The 20,375-nt window shown below is 33.8% G+C and overlaps 2 protein-coding genes across 2 annotated transcripts; both read right to left on the reverse strand.

The window, feature by feature from the left end:
• Positions 1–253: 253 nt before the first annotated feature.
• On the reverse strand, positions 254–6,470 carry LOC144849697 (uncharacterized). Its single transcript, XM_078706707.1, has 7 exons — positions 5,524–6,470; positions 5,103–5,128; positions 4,477–4,594; positions 3,068–3,192; positions 2,340–2,459; positions 2,062–2,187; positions 254–1,695 (listed from the first exon to the last, which is right to left on the reverse strand). Exons 1-7 carry the CDS (start codon positions 6,065–6,067, stop codon positions 1,093–1,095), a joined length of 1,662 nt encoding a protein of 553 aa, XP_078562833.1. The 5' UTR covers positions 6,068–6,470; the 3' UTR covers positions 254–1,092.
• Positions 6,471–12,108: 5,638 nt separating this feature from the next.
• On the reverse strand, positions 12,109–20,370 carry LOC144849625 (geranylgeranyl transferase type-2 subunit alpha-like). Its single transcript, XM_078706596.1, has 12 exons — positions 20,246–20,370; positions 19,636–19,746; positions 19,396–19,520; positions 18,678–18,865; positions 17,930–18,127; positions 17,580–17,663; positions 17,303–17,484; positions 16,910–17,003; positions 15,359–15,499; positions 14,413–14,624; positions 13,716–13,914; positions 12,109–13,075 (listed from the first exon to the last, which is right to left on the reverse strand). The coding sequence occupies exons 1-12, from the start codon at positions 20,246–20,248 to the stop codon at positions 12,918–12,920; spliced, it is 1,695 nt and encodes a 564-aa protein (XP_078562722.1). The 5' UTR covers positions 20,249–20,370; the 3' UTR covers positions 12,109–12,917.
• Between the last annotated feature and the right edge of the window lie 5 nt (positions 20,371–20,375).

Here is a 20,375-nt window from a genome sequence, read left to right on the forward strand (position 1 = left end):
CAGTGGTGTAACGCATGGGGCAAAGGCCCCTGGTTTAGCACTCCTCTAACACTGGGTGATTGCTTTAGGGCTGGCTCTGGGTGCCCTTAAGCTATGGGGCCCCTGGGTTTAGCCACTAGATTTTAGGTCAAAATTATGATAGATTTCTTTAAATCTGAAATATCTGGTTAGCATCATCTTCAGCTCCCAATTTCCAAAACAAGCCCAGTACCAAATTTTAAAGACTTTTTCTGCCCTATGAGGACCTTGGCTTGCATGTGGATAGGTGAATTACACTGGACATTTACAAAAACAGGTTTATACAAAGACGAGAGCATTTTAAATACACTAATTTTTATTGTTGATAAAAATTAAGCCTTTGCTTGTTAGTTTTTTTTTTTGGTAAACTTATTTGTAACTCATTGTATGAAACGGCAATTGACCAAGTGTCAACCTCTTGCTTGTTGGTACCAGTTAACGAGGAAGTTTCATCAGTCTACCGATTTTGTTTTCTACCTTGGTTCCATCTTTCAATAGTATCTGATTTTCAGCCGATGAAACTAACCGAAAAAAAAATTGGTGTCTAGCTTCCCGGCATCCTGTGATCCAATATACAATGGATGGCTCAAATTTGCAAAAAATGCTGTAGCAGCTAGTTTGTCCATCTTGTCCCCGGTGAACTAGTTCACACACAGTCGCTGTGTAGTGGACAGATGAGAGCTCTTTAAAGTGGCTGCACTGAAATGGTGTGAACCTTAAGGGAGAAGCATGTAGTTGAAAAGTGCAACATCCGAGTCCACAGCGCCATGAGCAATGAAAGATTCGTTGAAATTATATATATATATATTATTATTATCTGGCTGTTTTACTTCGCTTTTTTTTTGTATCTCCATTGAGATCCAGCCACTGATACCCACAGCATTGTCATTTTTTCAGTAATTTGCCTTTGGATTTATATTATTATTATTATCATTTATACAATATTATGGGCCTATTATTTGTTATTGCTATAATATTAAATACAGTAGTACAGTACACCTGTTATCATTGCCATCCAATAATTTTTTTTTTTGTAATTTTTATTGTTCAACGTAGTTCAACAGGTTATATTCTCTATAAAGTTGACAATACACTCTCGAAAACCGTACGCAAACCGTCTTTCTGATATTTAAGTGGAGGTGAAATTGACCGCCTTAATTCTCTGCTTTGCATATCAAGTTCGAAAATCACAAGATAAACGCAAGTAGGCCGAAATAAAATGCCGAACATCATTGTCTGATACGGTCGCCATGACAACAACATATGTTCCATGAGTTGATTTTTACGCAATTCTAAGCTCTCACCGCCGTTTGAAACGATTCCAAGCAGAAGTACTTTACCACGTTTAGTGTCAAATACGTACAAATCCGACATTTTACCATCATGTAACGACGTCTCCATTGTGATTGGAAGATGGTTTCGAATTCTATGCGTCAGTGTTAATGCTCTTGCGTCGTTACCCTGGCTCAGTACCGGTAACGGCGCGACAATCCCGCGTATTGCTAACATTTGGTCAGCACCTTGCGTAGACATTTTAATATCTGCGTCTTTGTGCCATGAAAAAAGAACATCAAGTACCTTCTTTGCAAAGTTTTTTCCTCTTCGATCGTGGAACGAGTCATCACTTGCGACCCAAAATAGAAGCTGATAATCAACGAATGCTCTACTTTCTTGTTCCTAAAAATAAAAAAAAATGTAAAAATAATAAAATAAAAATGAGTTATCCCTTTTTTTAAGGTATATTGTCCCCCAAAATCATGAAAAATGAAGACTTTGAACAGGTTATTTTGTAGTTTTAATCAAGTTAATCACTTCCTATGACAGACAATTTGACCATTTTTTGCTTTTTCAGGTAGATATATATTTTTTTTTAGATCCAATTTTTTATGAAATTGGATAACTGTGGATAACTATTAACATTAAAATGGCATATTCAACAACAAAAAATATTTTTCAGGGGGACAATACATCTTTAAAGCACTTTGGGTGATTTTGCAGATTTATTTTTTATTTTATTTTTGAATAATATTCTCAAATATTTACCATTAATTCATAGTCTCCTAATGCCCTTTGTAACTGTCTCCTTGGTAACAAAGGCCAGCGATTGGCTGCTTCTTGTAGTTCAAGAGATGTATTATACGAGGGGCCGTCTACACCATTGCTCAATCTCTGATCAACAAAGTAAATAAAAATAATATAAAAAAAATAATAAAAAATATCTAATAATTTTAAAAAATTGCAACATTTTAATATAAATAACTTATGATGCATTATGAATAATAATAATTTCCTTTAGTATGGAGTGCAAATTAGAATCTGACCTCTGACTTAAATCTTGGTTGGTATTTGGTTTCCAGAGAGTTGTGTTGAGAGGCAAACAGAATTGCCAGCAGGAACACATCCATACCTCGATCCTTCTCCGTAATGTTCGTAACTGAATTCTATGAACAAAACAAGAGTATTGTGCTGTTTCAGTGGTGGATCCAGGAATTAGGGGGAGCAGCTGGTGGCCTAGCAATTGTGAAACTAAAGCTCTGTCTACTCTATCAAACAAGACAAAAAAATGTGGTAGTGATATGCCAAAATATGGTAGTGATATGACATCATCGAGTCCATATATGGGCACATCACATTTTTTTGTCAAATCAAGTTTGATAGTGTAGACAGAGCTTAAGTGCTAAAGTGAACTTAATGCCCTATCTTTTAAATTGTAATTTATATGGTATGGTTTGAGGAGCTTTGATCTGCTTTGGACACCACAACAAGCTGCATGAGGGTGCCACACAACAAACATTGATCTTTTGGTTTTTCCCTCCTTCATTTTAAACATTTAATTTATTATTTAATGATAATCCCATGAATTTGGAAAATAAATTGAAGATAAGTTGAAATTGAAGTTAAGTTCAACTATTAATTTTACATTACAGGAGCACATGATTCTAATGCTGTTAGTAGTTTTAAAAGAATAGCATATTTATCTCTTAAATCATTTACTGATTTACTGCAATAATGCAATGTTATATAATACAAAACTATGTAGTGGACGTACATCATTTGTTTTTTTGACTGGACCAAAATACAGCCATGCTTCTTCATCTTCCTCGCAATAGTCTAGCTTGCCAGTGGTGTGATGTGCATTCTCAACACACGTCCTGCTTTCATGCCGAAGAAAACCTTAAAAAGCAAAATTGTTAAATATCAAAATTAAAACGTGAAAATATCAAGAAACTGTTCACCGGATGGCCAAAATATTTAGTAAATTCTTTAACAACTAAGGGTATGTTCAGATCCATGGAGTTTTTGTATCGCAAACAATGTCATATTATAAGCGTTGTAACAGCAAAGATTTGCTTAACTAGCGCTTTCGTTTGAAACTGAAGTGCAACCAATTTGGGCGAACATCTGGTATGCAGGAGTATATTTGATAGGATAGAGGTCAAAATCGTTAATGCATGACTTTCGTATCGTAAGCGGCGTTTACTAATCTTGTATCTTGAGCTGTCGTAACGAACGAAAGAGTAGTGTCGTAAGAGGTGGCTTCCATTAATCTTTTCCTGGTTCAGACCTATGGAGTTGTAGGGTTAGCGTAGCGTACAATACGAAAACATAGCTCCATAGGTCTGAACAGGCCTTAAGATCTTTATGGTAAGAAACATACTTCAGATTAACAAACATATTTCAATAGGAAACAAAAAAAGGCCTGATAGAACGCTTATCTTTCAAAATAAATCGAAAGTAAAAGAAATCATTTTTCAAATGTAACTCAACTACAAATTATTCATTCAATTGTTTTCAATAATGAAAGAGAAATATGATTATGTCTCAGATAACAGATTGCAAAAAAAACTAAAAATAAATATACAATCATATGACCATATTACTAAAAACACAGATGGAATTTTCAAAAATATTTTAACTTCCTAGTTGTTTTTTAATATTAATTTGACAAGAAATATACAACCTGTTTAATATAATCAATATTACACCCACAGGTTTTGTTAATATCCTGGTCATAATTGTTTTTACAATTTATTATTGGGCTGTGGCTTTTTTTCAGTCCGATTTTACATACATTGTTACCTATTACCTGCTATTACATTTATTTATTTATTTATTCTTTCTTTTAACGAGATTGCATTTTCAGTAACGTATTACTGCTTTTCAAAATGGTCCAGTTACAAGGTTTAAAAGTAAAGTAAAATTATAACATATATACAGAAAAAAACAGTTAAAAACAAATTTTCTTTTGTCTAAAAGACATACATACAAAGTAAAATTTTTTTTAAAAGTAGATATATGCAGAATCACTTAGAAGACATTTGAGTTGATATATTTTTGAATTTATAGATATTTTTCCCAGTTACCTTTGTTTTTAATTTCAGTTGGTAAAAGATTCCTTGTGGATAAGAGGTATGAGATACAATAAAAGTTTTATAAAATGGCCTCTGTTCTGCCTACCTTCATAGAGATTCTGCCGATGAACAAGTATATTATGATATTTTGGTTGCTGGAACTTGCGCCTTTTTGTCACGAGGTCATTGTATGCATCATCCATGTTTAGGAGAAGTTCTGACATCTAAATAAATAATATCAAAGAATAAATAGTTTTCTGAAAAAATGTTTTTCGGAAACAAATTGTAAAGCTCTGTCTACACTATCAAACCAGTTTGACAAAAAAAGTGTGATGTGCGCAAATATGGTTGATATGCATCATGTCCATATACGGGTACATTCTTTTTTTCACATAAAGTTTGATAGTGTAGACAGAGCTCAAGATTTGTTTTAATAGTTGTTCATCTTGTTGTTGCTTGCTGGCTTCTCAGGAATATGTCGTGCAGAGTAAAAAAAAATATTGTTACTTTATTTTTTGTATTGTATTAACAATCCATATAATTTGTCACTTTTGATATTTGCTATTTATTTATACTATTGATTAGGTAGTGGTCCCTAAACATCGGTCATCAAAATTTAATTTTAATATTTTTTCTTTTACAAATTTAAATTATTGTATATTTTTATTAATATCAGAGAAATAGTTTGCTTTTTTTCTCATTGGAATACAAATAAACATTACATAATACTACCTTTCTTTTCCTGATTCTTATTGGTTCTGTGAAAAAAAATGAAAAAATAAACATCTTTTAAAAAACGAAAGATTAAACAGCTTAATTATAGTAGGTTTTTTTTCTCAGGGCGTTTCCTTGTCATAACAAAACTATTGTTTTAAAATTAACTATTAAAATAAATAGATTATATTAATAGATTTTTATGCAAACTTTTTTTTGTATATCTCATTGAATAAAGTCTACAGGGAATTTCCCAAATTGTTTTTCTTTGGAATGTCTTCTTTCCTCTGAAAACCCCTGCATTTAAATTATTATTATTGGGATAGACCTAGATTGGCGCGATCTTTGTAAAAGGGAATTCCCCCTCTCTAACACGCCAACCCGTCTCTCTAATCAATCAAAATCAATCAATCAATGGCAAAAATATACAGAAATTTACCTGGTACACGAGTAGTAGATGGTCCATTAATTTCTTCTCCTGTTTCGCTTCCTCGTTTTTCTGTCCCTCGTTTTTCATTCCCAGACGAATTTCCGTTAACGATAACTCCCGTGGCAGCAGCAGCAGCAGCGGACGAAACCTCCACCGACTCCAAATCATCTTCACCCTCATCTCCGTTCATCGTCAGATCGGAATCGTCACCGAAATCAATACAGCTATGGGGCCGGCAATAATATATAGACATGTTTTGAGTTGATGGTTTTATCTTGTTGACGATCTTCTCCAATTCGTCATAGTACGGCCACCAGACCTTTCTGTCCACCACCCCAGCCACCATGCTCTCTCGGATCTGAAAGTATTCCCGCCTCATATTTTTCATCTTGGTACGTACTTGGGCCACGGTTCGCTCGTAGCCTTGTTCTTTCAGTCGATCGGTAATCACATTGTACACGACTCCATTCCTTCGTGTGCCGTCGAACTGCGGGTAAATATCCTGCGAGTTCCAAATTCCTAATAAACATTTTATAGAATCATCATCCCACATCTTTTAGAAATGTCAGCTTTCGGCGTTAGTAGCAAAATCACAAAGATAATTGCATTAGTTTAAGCGGCGTTTTAAACCGGTTGTTCTAAGCTTCTCACTCACTATGCGGATAGATGACAAGCGTGTGAGGTGATTTATCCGTCTTCAACGCCTGATTCGCCTCTTGTGGCCGTGTAGGTGGCTTTGTAACTGGTTTAGTATCGGAACGGTGCGTGACCTTATACATCGTTCAAGAAAGGAAGTAAACAAATCACAAACAGCATAACGGATACCAAACACACAGTCGCTCTATTTGATCACGGATTATGAAATTATTACAACGCAATCGATTACAGTAATAAATCCAAACCAAGTTCACACAGTCTTCCCTGTCGTATCGCTGGTCTGACACACGTGACGCAGTACAGCGATACGCGCGACTAACATGATGCTTACGCGCGCGTCTATTATATGACATGACTAAATGTTATAACACACGTGATAACAGTATAGCGATACGCGCGATTAATACGATGCCTACGCGCGCGTCTATTATATGACGTAACTAAATTGTATAACACACGCGACGCAGTACAGCGATACGCGCGATTTATATGATGTCTACGCGCGCGTCTATTATATGACGTGACTATATTTTATAATTAATCGGATAGTTTTAATCGCCGATCCTTATTGTGTTTAAACTTGTCAATGAAAATATATTAGAGGCCATCGACGGAGGCCATAAGCCGCCATTCCGTTTTGGAATATCTAAATCCGTCCTGATATGCCCGGCCACTCCACACATCCTGAGCCCCGCCCCTGCAAGGCTATTTAGGCCTCTCTTTAATTGGATCTACCAATTAGGTCAGCTGCTGTTGATTCCTTGTTTTAATGTACACAGCTCTTACAACATACAGAAATTAAAAGAGTGAAATTAAAATTAATGTTTAAATGCCTTTAATATGCACCATTCACAATAATGTCAACATTTGCAAAGTAATTCCAAAACAAAGTAAAATCCCAGAAATATCCAATAGAAATAAAGTGTAAATAATTGTTTAAAACTGTAGAGCTGGAGCTGGAAAAATAATGGCTGCTTATGCACTTGCACATACCTGTACCCTTGCACAGGCAAACAACAACTGAGCAGAACAAAAGAAAATCAAGACAAAGGAAAACAAAGGAGAAACAGCACGCTGTGCACACTTGGCAAATAATATGTAAATGAGAATGCAAATGAGAAAGTAACAGAATAAATGAATATTCATAGGGCAGAAACTTCTAGAATAACAGGAACTAAAGTAATATAAAACTAGAATTTAATTCGTCACTTTGACGAATTATAGGTGATCATTTTTATCATTTTACTGAAATTAATTTTTTTTAAACATGCACGTACGTTAACATACGATCGGAAAATGTTGATGTATGCCATCCTATTATATGCTTATAGTGCTGAGTTGTGCCTATATGCCATATACAATATGTACAGTATATACTGTATATCTATATACAGTGTAGCATAGGTGAAATTACGGGACACACATGTTCTAATTTTTTGGCATGATGACGTTATCAAACTAAACTTTAAGATGACAATTTCGAAAGATAATTAATTGAGCCAAAAATATAAGATTTGGAAAAAAATTTGGCACGTAGAAGCGCTGTGCGCGCTCTTTGAATTGTGTATAACTTTGACGAAAAATATGAAAAAACTACTTTTTCACTTCAACTGGCCATATGTTAACGTCACAACATCCGATAGGCTTAATTTTTATATGAATTAATATCTACATTTCATCAGCTTTCATAATAAATTATAATCATCAAGGTAACCTTCAATTCTGAAGAGCTGTAAGATATTCAAATTTACTGCGAAGGTGAAATTACACGGCCTACGTTATTCAAGTTTTTACGCGTGATGACGTCATTAAAATGAAGATAGTGTCAACTCATGATAAAGATAATTAATTAAGCAAGCACATACTGAAATTTGTGCGAAATTCGAGCACACATAACCAAGATGCGCTCTGTTGAATGTGATAATCTACACAAAAAGATAACAAATCCTAATATTTAAATTCAAGTGGCCATTTGATGACGTCAAAACATTTTGTACGTCAAATGTGTACATGAATTCATATCTACAACTCAATGGCTTCCAGAATAAGTTAAAAAAATCGGGGGTCATCTTGCATTCTGAAGAATTATTTTCATTTTAAAAAAGACCTATTTTTCACCATTTTCAGAACTTTTGTAAAATTAATATGCGCATTTTGTCATTTTTAACGTGCTCGTATAGCGTTATTTTAAGTCGGAACTGACTCAAATTTGGTGAATGTACTAAGGATGGTGAGTAGAATGAGATTTGTAAAAAAAATTCATATTTTTTACGCTTTTTAAGTATCGCGCGCGCAAAAACGCATTTTTGCGCAGTAATTTATTGAAACACGCAAATGGCCTAATTCATGCTCTAAATTGATCAAAACTTAATTTTGAGCGTTTTAAATTTTTAACGCGCGATATCACGCGCATGAACCTACGTGCGCGTGCGTTTTTATTTGCTAATATTTTTACCCTTGATCTGAAGTTTACGTGTAGTGAATTTCATTAATATGTGATAATGAATTATGGAGATATGATTGATAATGTGATTTCGCAAAATGGCGTATAAATGTCGTCACGGATGAGTGATCACGCTGGAAAGCTTATTAGGATTAAGTTATATTATTTGAAAGATATTCTGAAATTTTTGTAATCATTGACATTAAACTTTTTGAGATAATTGTTACACAAAATAGTGTACAGAAACAATAAAAAGAAAAAAAAAAAGAAAAATAATAATAAAGATTTTATACAATAACAATAGGTGATCATTTTATTCTAAATGATCACCTAATAAAAAGATGCACTCTGCAGTAACACTCTCCAATTTCAGTAAATGTCAAAAACGAAATTTCAAAACATAATGAAAAACGATTGTTTAAAATATCCTATCCTTTCAACCCGGTGAAACTATTTTAAAACAAAAATACTGACTCATCAAAAACAGTTTCGTTTTGATTCTTTCGTTGTATAAACAACTTCAGGACTAAATGTCAAACTATTTTCTTTCTCGCTTCTTTCGAACTTTAATCAATCTCATTTTGACATGAAATTCGATGTTATCAAAGATAATTTATAACACTATTTCATATCGAAACTCTTTTCTCTGTTTTTTCTTTTCATATTTCAACTTTGAATTTGATTGCGACACAAAAAAATTTCATAAACATAAACAACATGCGCACTGGGCTGCTCAGTACGAAGCTGGTCCGGTTTCCACGTTGCGCAACGCGAATCCGATGAGTCAATATTACGCTTGGTTTCCACGCACGTGTGAGTTGACATATCACAAGCGACTGTTTTGATGACCCATCGCTTCGTGATTGGTCAATTGCTTGCGTTGCGCTTATCTACTTATCGACAAAATTACGTGTACAGTATGTGTGTCCTTGTGCGAACCAAGCCTAAATGATGACCGTTAAGACGAGGAGGTGGATTCAAAATCGACCGCGCGGGCCGCCGCGATTTAAAAATTGAAAGATTATACTATTTTCCCGCGCGGCGAGGTCCAACTGCTACAAAAACCCCAATAGCTTTTGAAAAAAGAGAATTTGTGACAATAAACACACTATACATAATATAAGCATACAAACATACAGTTACATTTTACAAGTGTTATTTTTGCTTTAATAACAGGAAAATGTATTGCGCGTGTGACGTCATTCCCATTGTGTTTGATTCCATCCTAAAAAGAAAGGGAGTTGTGCAAAAAGGAAATCGAATATAAAAGTCAACTGGAAGATAATAATTCAATCACTCTGCGTTAATTGTAAACCATTGATAACATTTTGAGGAAAAAAATGTGTGATTATGAAAAAAAAAATTGTTTCGCTTTTGTTCCAATTGTAGGCGGTCCCCTACTGACAGTTTTAGTTCTATGTTATGTCTATGTGAGTTGGTCCTTTTGTTTTTAGACCGTTCGTTCATCCATTCTGCACACATTTCGTGACTTGAAAGACGCTCAAATCGTACTAAACTCCGCTTGTAATTGTTTTCCCGGATAAATCGGTCGGTAGGTCCGACATGAGATATATATTATATATATATATATAGATTCCAGCAAAAGATAGGGCTCAACCCTTCTTCATTTCACCATTCTTAGGCCCTGGGGGAACCCCTATTTCAAAATCCTGTATCTCGGATTCGATAGTACAATGAACTCCTAGCAGCTCATTCCCCGCCTTTTTACTTTAGGCCTATATATTATAATAAGTAAGAATAAACTTCTGTGCCTAAATATATATTCATCGCTTTGGTTGAGTTCAGGTGTGGGGGGGGGGGGGGGAGAGAGTTGGGGTGTGAATCGTTTGCTGATAAATTGCACTTTGGCGCTAAATCAATCGACATTTGTGGAATACATTTCTTCCAGCCGTGTGAGATCCTTTCTTTTTTTAAATTTAGGACACGAAATGAACACTTATTTCCGATATGCAGGAAGGAGGCCTACCACTCAAAACGAAAGTGATGTCGTTTTATTTGTTGATGTATTTGCGAACAGTCATCAACATAAAATACTTTGGCAAGTTGGCGAATGGCTTTCATCAAACATTTCCATCTGGCTTCCGATCGACAACCCGCGCTAAATTTAAAACGGCGGTGTAGATTGTTATCGCCCGTTCTCTACATGGATGGAGAAGAATTGTAAAATACTCATAGATGTGATTGACATTAAAACCTCACGATGGGCCGATGTAATGACGTCATAGACAACTCGAAAAAAAAACTCAACTCAACTCGTAACAAAACGTTTTCGGGACATAAACAGCTCGTGATAACATCGGGGATAACATTAGACGTTCTAGACTTGATAAAAGTCGAATACGCTTCCCACAAACGAAACGGGTCCTCCTAAATACCAAGACCTACCAAGACCTACCAAGACCTACCAAGAACTACCAAGACCTACCAAGACCTGTCAATTTAAAGTGTTAATTTAACGAAATATGATATATATAGACTTCTAATAGCATTTCCAACAATAAAACCTCAATTTTAGCGCTATATAGACACCAAAAATGTTAAATAATCGACAAGCTTCGCGTTCGCGAAACGAACTGAGTTGATGCATACATTTCGTCACAAATGTCCGTATTGCGTCAACTAGTATGACCTACCAAGAACTACCAAGACCTGTCAATTTAAAGTGTTATTTTAACGAAATATAATATATATAGACTTCTAATAGCTTTTTAAACAATAAAACCTCAATTGTAGCGCGATATAGATACCAAAAATGTTAAATGTAGGCCTACGACCCAGTAGGCCTATGACAGGAGAACTGCGTCGAGTGTCAGTGAGCCATACTAGTTGACGCAATACGGACATTTGTGACGCAATGTATGCATCAACAACTCAGTTCATTTCACGAAGCTTGTCGATTATTTAACATTTTCGTAACATTTTTGGTGTCTATATCGCGCTGAAATTGAGGTTTAATTGTTGGAAATGCTATTAGAAGTCTATATATATCATATTTCGTTAAAATAACACTTTAAATTGACAGGTCTTGGTAGTTCTTGGTAGGTCATACTAGTTGACGCAATACGGACATTTGTGACGCAATGTATGCATCAACTCAGTTCGTTTCGCGAACGCGAAGCTTGTCGATTATTTAACATTTTTGGTCTCTATATCGCGCTAAAATTAAGGTTTTATTGTTGGAAATGCTATTAGAAGTCTATATATATCATATTTCGTTAAATTAACACTTTAAATTGACAGGTCTTGGTAGTTCTTGGTAGGTCTTGGTAGTTCTTGGTAGGTCTTGGTAGGTCTTGGTATTTAGGAGGACCCTCAAACGAAACGATGACGACAACTCGGCGGCGGAAAAAACTCCCTACTTATAAACCCGAATACGTTGTCATCAAATGAAAAACGATGCTTAATTTGTCAAATCTAAATTTACTGTCCATGTTCGTACGCGTGGCAAAATGAATAAAACGCTACGAAAAAAACTGTTTGTGGAATTGGTATATTTCAGTACAGTAGTACCATTATTTCCAATACTCAGAAATTACGGTAACAAAGAAACACAGAACAGGATAATCATAGAGAAATCTTAAGTTATTTCTCCATCAATCAAGCAAGCAATACACATAATAATATTATTATTTATTATTATTAATTATTATTATTATTATCTTTTTATTACACATGACGAGGGTGCACATGCAATCACGACATACTGTGGCACACAACGGTAACTAATTGACTAGTAATTCCATAAATACATATTATCAATAATTAACAGGTTCCAAAGAGTAAAAATGCATTTACCCATAAAATAATTTAATATTTTTTTGCGATTCTTCCTTCGTCCATTCAATTATTTTCTTTCAATACATTTAATTTGTTTTCGAATTCTTGGTCAAATTTCTTTTATTGTTTTTTCATTTGTATTGTTTTTTTTTCTATTTTTTGCTTTTCGATATTGAATATATCTTTAAATTGAATCTCCTAGCCAACGTGAGTTAAGCTCTATCTACACTATCAAACTTTGTGACAAACGTGTGATGTGCCCATATATGGACACGATGATGACATATCACTACCATATTTAAGCATATCACTACCATATTTGGGCATATCATACTTTTTTTTTCCAAACTAGTTTGATAGTGTAGACAGAGCTTAATATTCTCCATCCATAGCTCTCCTTTATTCAACTGGTATTTAAAAATTATGGAATGTTTTTGGACAACATGATTTTAAAATTGGTTAAAAATAAGTATTTCTTCTTAAGGGACAAGATTGCCAGAAATATTTAAAATTCAACTCCATTGAGGGTTTGGAGTTGAGGAAGTAGATTTTTGATTGCACTCTGGAAACCATCAATTTGACAAACTGGGTTGCCTTGGAGACACAGTCTTGTCAGATTTGGCGAAAAAGTTAAATTTGAAAGTTCATCTATAGATTTGATATCTGATAGCATTCGATAAGAATCCATAACAGTAACATGTAACTATAGTCAACTCTCCCAATACCAGACTCTCAGAAAAACCGAAATTCTCCCAAAAACAGACTTTTCTTAAAGCTCTGTCTACACTATCAAACTTTATGTGACAAAAAAATGTGATGGGCCCATATATGGACATGATGATGTCATTATCATTACCATCTTTGGGCACATCACATTTTTTTTTTTTCAAATTAGTTTGATAGTGTAGACAAAGCTTAAGTCTAAACGGTCCCAAATAATTTCTTCATTATTATTTTTTGGCTAATCCAAAATTGACTGATATTGGGTGATTTGAAAGAGTAAAAAAAATCATTAAATTATTATTATTATTATTAGATAAATTATATAATGCATGCTTACCTAATGTTTGAGACCACTTGATCTTGTCAGGGATTAGCAAAGGTCAAAGGTTATTCCTAGTTATTTGAATTCTATTCTAACCATACACGACACAAAAAATGTTTAATTGTTTAAGAAAATCATATAAAAAAAATAAAAAATTCGCCACTGTTTTAGATCTATGAAAATTTAGATATAAATATTTTATTTTTTGGAGAAAGATATAAATAAAAAAAAAAGATATAAATATTCAACAAAGGATACTGTTATTTTTTATAGAAAGTTCCTCGAGAGATGGTAATCGCACGAGCTCCTGCAAACTATCAATGACGTTATCATCCACAAGGATCTTCTTGGCACATTGTAACATGTGACAACCCTTTAGTGACGGTAGTTTGTTGGATGACAGGTTTATTTCCTCCACTGACACCAGATGTTCTAGATGTGTTAGAGTTGTCAGTTCCTAGTGTTGAATATAGTATTATCATAACAATAAGAATCTTATGAACACATAATAACATATATTATAAAGTTCAGTCTACACTATCAAACATTATGTGACAAAAAAATGTGATGTGACCATATATGGACATGATGATGTCATATCACTACCATATTTGGGCATATCACTACCATATTTGGGCATATCACTACCATATTTGGACACATCATTTTTTGTCAAACTAGTTTGATAGTGTAAACAGAGCTTTATTCCCTTTTGCCCAAAAAATGAATACAATTAATAACATCTATCACTTACAAAAAAGATAAAATTAACAATTAAATTTAACCAAAAATCTAATAGATTTCAGAAAATGGGCTTCCAGTTTTCCTTTAAATTATGGTTTTATCATCATACTGTTAAAATGGCATATTGGAGAAAAATATATTTTTTTTAATTTCAAGGGGACAATGTACCTTTAATAGTGAAACATAAACAACATATACATATTTGTAATACCTTATTTGATATATCTATAGTTTTAACATTATTTCCTGCTGTCTCAGCCCTTAATATAACATTCTCGATACAAAATCTACTTCTTAGATCGTGGAAGTAATTAGCACGATATGGGTCAGATTTCAGGAGCACGTTCACGTGACCGTCGGTCTCTGACTCGTATCGCAACGGGTCTAATGACCTCATCAGCTGGATAATTGTGAAAACACACCCTGATGAAAATGATGATAATTGACAAATTAAAGTAAAAGTGAATTTGAAAGTATATTGTGAAAGTGAGAGACAGTTTTCAATGTTTTATCTTTCAACATCTAAAATTAATGATTTTCAATTTTTATTAATTTCATTTTGATTGGAAAACTTTAGTTTTGACAAACTACGATTTTTATCTTTAGAAAATAATAAATGGATTTATTATGTTCTCGCAAAACATTTTACAAACTATTAAGTATAAAAATATAGCGTTCCAATTACACTGCTAATTGTACTTATGGTATTAAAATAATATTATATTAAACTACACAAACAATTAATACAAAATTACAACATTTTAACTGTAATATCTTAAGCTCTGTTTACACTATCAAACTAGATGTGACAAAAAAATGTGATGTGCCTATACATAGACATGACGATGTCATATCACTACCATATTTCGAAATATCACTACCATATTTGGACACATCACACGTTTTTTGTCAAACTAGTTTGATAGTGTAGACAGAGCTTTATTTTAAGAAAGAGAGGGGGGGGGGGGGGAATACCACAAGTGATCCTATAGCCAGAAAGGTTATTTATACTGTTTATATATTTCTACTACAAATTATTATATACCAATATCAAAAGTTATATTCTATACTTTATTTATTTCTTTTATTTCAACAAAATTTTCTTTCCGATTTATTTCTATAAAAAATGTTTGACAATTAAACAGTGATTTTCTTACATTTATTATCTGGTTCTAGTTCGAGGAGTTGCTGGCAAGACTCCAGCTCTTGCGCAAGAACGCTCGATTTTTCCACGCTTAATTGCGAAGAGAACATTGTCGCTGCCACATTCGTTTCCTTACTCCAACTTTCGGAATCCCCTATAGCGGGAAAAGTGAAAGCTTTTTTAGATACTCATCAGTGCACAGGAAAAGTTAATATTTCATAGATAATGAGGTACTTAAAATAACTAAGTATGCTATGGGCGTATACGGGTCAACAATTAGCCTTAAAGCATTCATAAATATTATTATAGAACAAATGACTTAATATATAAATTATTACCATTAAAAGTCAATACCACACTAACACAATTAATACCACACAATCAACACCGTTAATACAAAACCACTAACACCTTAATACCACACTACCAACACTGTTAATACCAAACCACTAAAACAATTAATACCACACAATCAACACCGTTAATACAAAACCACTAACACCTTAATACCACACTACCAACACTGTTAAATACAATCCACTAACATCATTAATACCACACTACCAACACCGTTAATGCAAAACCACTAACACCATTAACACCACAATACCAACACTGTTAAATAGCAATCCACTAACACCATAAATACCACACTACCAACACCGTTAATACAAAACCACTAACACCTTAATACCACACTACCAACACTGTTAATACCAAACCACTAACACCGTTAATACCAAACTACCAACACTGTTAATACCAAACCACTAACACCATTAATACCACACTACCAACACTGTTAATACCAAACCACTAACACCATTAATACCACACTACCAACACTGTTAATACCAAACCACTAACACAATTAATACCACGCTACCAACACTGATAATACCAAACAACTAACACCATTAATACCACACTACCAACACTGTTTAAAATACCACTAACACCATTAATACCACGCTACCAACACTGATAATACCAAACCACTAACACCATTAATACCATACTACCAACACTGGTAATACTAAACCACTAACACCATTAATACCACACAACCAACACTGTTAATACCAAACCGCTAACACCATTAATACCACACTACCAACACTGTTAATACCAAACCACTAACACCATTAATACCATACTACCAACACTGTTAATACTAAACCACTAACACCATTAATACCACACAACCAACACTGTTAATACCAAACCGCTAACACCATTAATACCACACTACCAACACTGTTAATACCAAACCACTAACACCATTAATACCACACTACCAACACTGTTAATACCAACCCACCCACTAACATTATTAATACCACACTACCAACACTGTTAATACCACACTAAAAACGCCATTAATACCACACTAAAAACGCCATTAATACCACACTACCAACGCTGTTAAATACCAAACCACTAACACCACACTACCAACACTGTTAATACCAAACCACTAACACAATTAACACCACCACCATCATCCACAAAATCATTATCATAATGTCACCATCATCCTATAACTAAATGTAAAGCTACCTGCCTTCTGTAAATGAACACGATTTTTTGACTAGTCCATTGTTCAAATTCAAATCCAAAGTTACTCCATTGATCTTATCACAATCTGGTGTGAAAATCTGTTACCATTTTGATAAGGCTTATAATATTACAACTGATTCGAAAAACAAAAAGATTTTAAAGATACTGATGATGATTATGATGATTACAATGATAGTGTGTTGATAATGATATGATGGTAATTTACAGTGCTAATGAGGATAATGATAATAATTTGGATTGTGACAATAATGATAATAAATATTGTAGATAACGATAATGATTACAAATGATGTTGATGGTGATGATAGTACTGAATTTTTCAAATAAAATTTTAATTATTCATCAGATTGAAAGAAAACACCAAGTGTAAGGATACCCAGACTTGAGAATGAACATGCTGACCACTTGATGTTCTCCATTGTCCAGCTAATAGTTGACCATCTAGGCTGACCTTAACATTGTTTTTCTCCGGAATGAGAACAGGTTTAGCAAATACTACTACAATCATATTGTGCCGTTTATTGGCATACAGAAAATTAATATTTTGCGGGCTTTCAGCTGTGAAAAATAATGATAATAATAATTCTTTTTTTTTTTCTCAGCTTACTGTTACGGCTCGTCTGTGTAAATTGGCCTTAATATGAAGTACTTACCTCTGCCTAGCAACCAGCGATGGTAAAACCAAGCACTTTGATCATTTGGATCAGTAAAGAACGCATTTTGGGCAAGTTCATACTCTGTAAATAAAGCAAGAAATGTCTACACTATCAAACCAGTTTGACAAAAAAGTGTGATGTGCCCAAATATGGTAGTGATATGCTTAAATATGGTAGTGATGTGCCCAAATATGGTAGTGATGACATCATTATGTCCATATATAGGTACAGTAGATCACATTTTTTTATTACATAAAGTCTTGGGAACATAAATATATACAACATAAAACAACTGCACTTCATCAAAACTCTTTATTTTATATTTGTCAATATAAAGTTTAACATACCTTCAAGTAGAACATCTTCCCGGACTCTTCCGGTATTTTTCTCATCGGGATAGAGCAACGGAAGAAGTTTGCTGCGGTAATGCCATGACGAGAAATTTGAAAAATTACTACTGATTTTCGAGGTGGAAAAATCCAACTCATCTTTTGCTGCAACCTTTGACCTTGCAACGACAAAACGACGATAGTCCCAGCAATGAACTGTAAAGAAGGAAAAGGTTGTAATTTATACAAATTATACAAAAAATAGTTTGATATTGGCTCTAAATATTTCAAATCAGGGCAATATAGTTAGTAATACTTTTTTTGCTAAACTTTAACAAATTTTTGTTGATTCTTTTTGATGTCCCTTTAATTTTATTTTTTTATTAAACTTTGTTTAATGAGGATGACTCAATAACATGGCATGCATGAGGCCCTCAACACCGATACAAACACAAAAAACGTGAAAAAGAATGACAAAAAAAGAAAATAAATAGACCAATACATAAATGTAATATCGGTTCTACTATATTATTACCTCGATATAAAAAGATAATAAATTAACTTATGTACTTGATTTTTATGTACCCTCATTTTTAAACATATATATTTTATTCTACTAGCATATTATTATTATACTGATACAGGGGTCACGACTTAAAGTTCAATGAACTTAATGTGACCTCCATAAACCCATATACAGTGTATACTTATGTTAAAACTGTTTAAATTAACTTGAATAGTGGAAAATAAACGAAACAAAACTTACAATTACGTTCATCGTGCTCAAGGTATATGTCACATAATTTCAATTCTTTCTTCCAATCTGGCTGAGGCATGTGGTCCATAATCCAGCATCTATGATGCCAAGCTCCATATGATTTGGGATTCACTTGCAGACAATCCTCCAGGAAAGACAGCTCAGAAGAACACAGTGTCTGGAAATTATCTTCTGGTCTGATCATTTTAACGAAAATAATTGTGAATAATAAATAAAAGTGAATGTCAAATAAAGTTATACTTTTGAAAGATATTACATTTATATTTTATGACTTTCTTTGCTATTACTAGCTACTTTTATAGAGAAAAGCATTTATTACTAATAATTTCAAAGTAGTTGATAAGTTCAAATCCTGTCAAACAATTGATTGATTGACATATACAGTAAAGCTCTGTCCACACTATCAAACTTTATGTGACAACAAAATGTGATGTGCCCATATATGGAATGGCATGATGATGTCATATCACTACCATGTTTAGGCATATCACTACCATATTTGGGCACATCACACATCAAACTAATTTGATAGTGTAGATAGAGCTTAAGACTTTGTTTATGTAGGGCATGTAGGGTGTGTATGTGTGTATGTCTTGTGAATGGTTGTCACCTCATTATTGGAGGTTATCTCAGTCAGTTTATTTTAATACAAAAATAATTGTTTTTTTTTAAAGCTGCGGCTTGGTAACAATGAATAATCCCTTACCGTGATGAACTCATCTCTAAAAATATCTCTTTCCTGAAATTCCACATGGTATAGAAGTCAGGATTGGCTGCTAGTACTTCCCTCGTTAACCCTAACGCTTCCTCATCCAATTCTTTCTCTTCTCGCTATAAAAACAAATTAATGCTGTAATATGAACGCTTAATAACACGTTTTATGCGAAGCATCCTGAATTAGATATTTATTATGAGACAAAAACAAACACAAGTCTATGTACAATACCTTTTTCCATATTTTGGACGTAACGCCATTATAAAGTTTTAATTTCTTATCCCTTTCTTTGCGTTTAGCTTCCTTCTGTTCTTCGGTAGTTCTTACTTTTACTCGCCCATGCTAGTGAAAAAAAAAATAAAGATCACAACCATTTACAGTGCATACATTGTAGAGTAAGGTAGAGTAGTAGGAGTGGGGGAGTTGGGGAAGAGAGGGGGGGAGGTGTGTGTGGACGTACGTGGTCTTGCAAATCTGCTGGGGTGTAGTTTCAGTAATAATTTAGGGTTACACTGCAGGGGGAGGGGGTGGTGTCTGGTGTGTAAGTGTAAAAATTGTTTTGAATTCACATTGGGTACGCCTAGGCCCAGAGATCAATTCCTCTGGAAATTAACTTTTTTTTTTCTCAATCAATACCTCCCGTTTCCCTCTGAAATTGTCATGCAACAAATCACAGCAAAGCCTAAAACTTTCTATGATTATTTAGCAGTCAAAATCACTAAAAACTACACGAATTTTGCGTAAAACTATTAATACCATTCAGACATAATATAAATATATAAAGTTTACTTTTAACTTATATGTTATAACAACAAATAAATTAATTTTAAAATGAGCCCACCATTTTCCGCGAAATTTGACTCTCAACGTACAGCTAATATCTATTTGCAGGGAAATGGCTCATGCTATCTGAACTCACCAGTTGATAAAAACTGATTTAACTATAACGACGGCCGTGTATATAACTAGTG

Source organism: Antedon bifida, chromosome 8 (genome assembly GCF_963402885.1).
Source record: "Antedon bifida chromosome 8, ecAntBifi1.1, whole genome shotgun sequence".
In the NCBI taxonomy this organism is placed as follows: Eukaryota; Metazoa; Echinodermata; class Crinoidea; order Comatulida; family Antedonidae; genus Antedon; species Antedon bifida.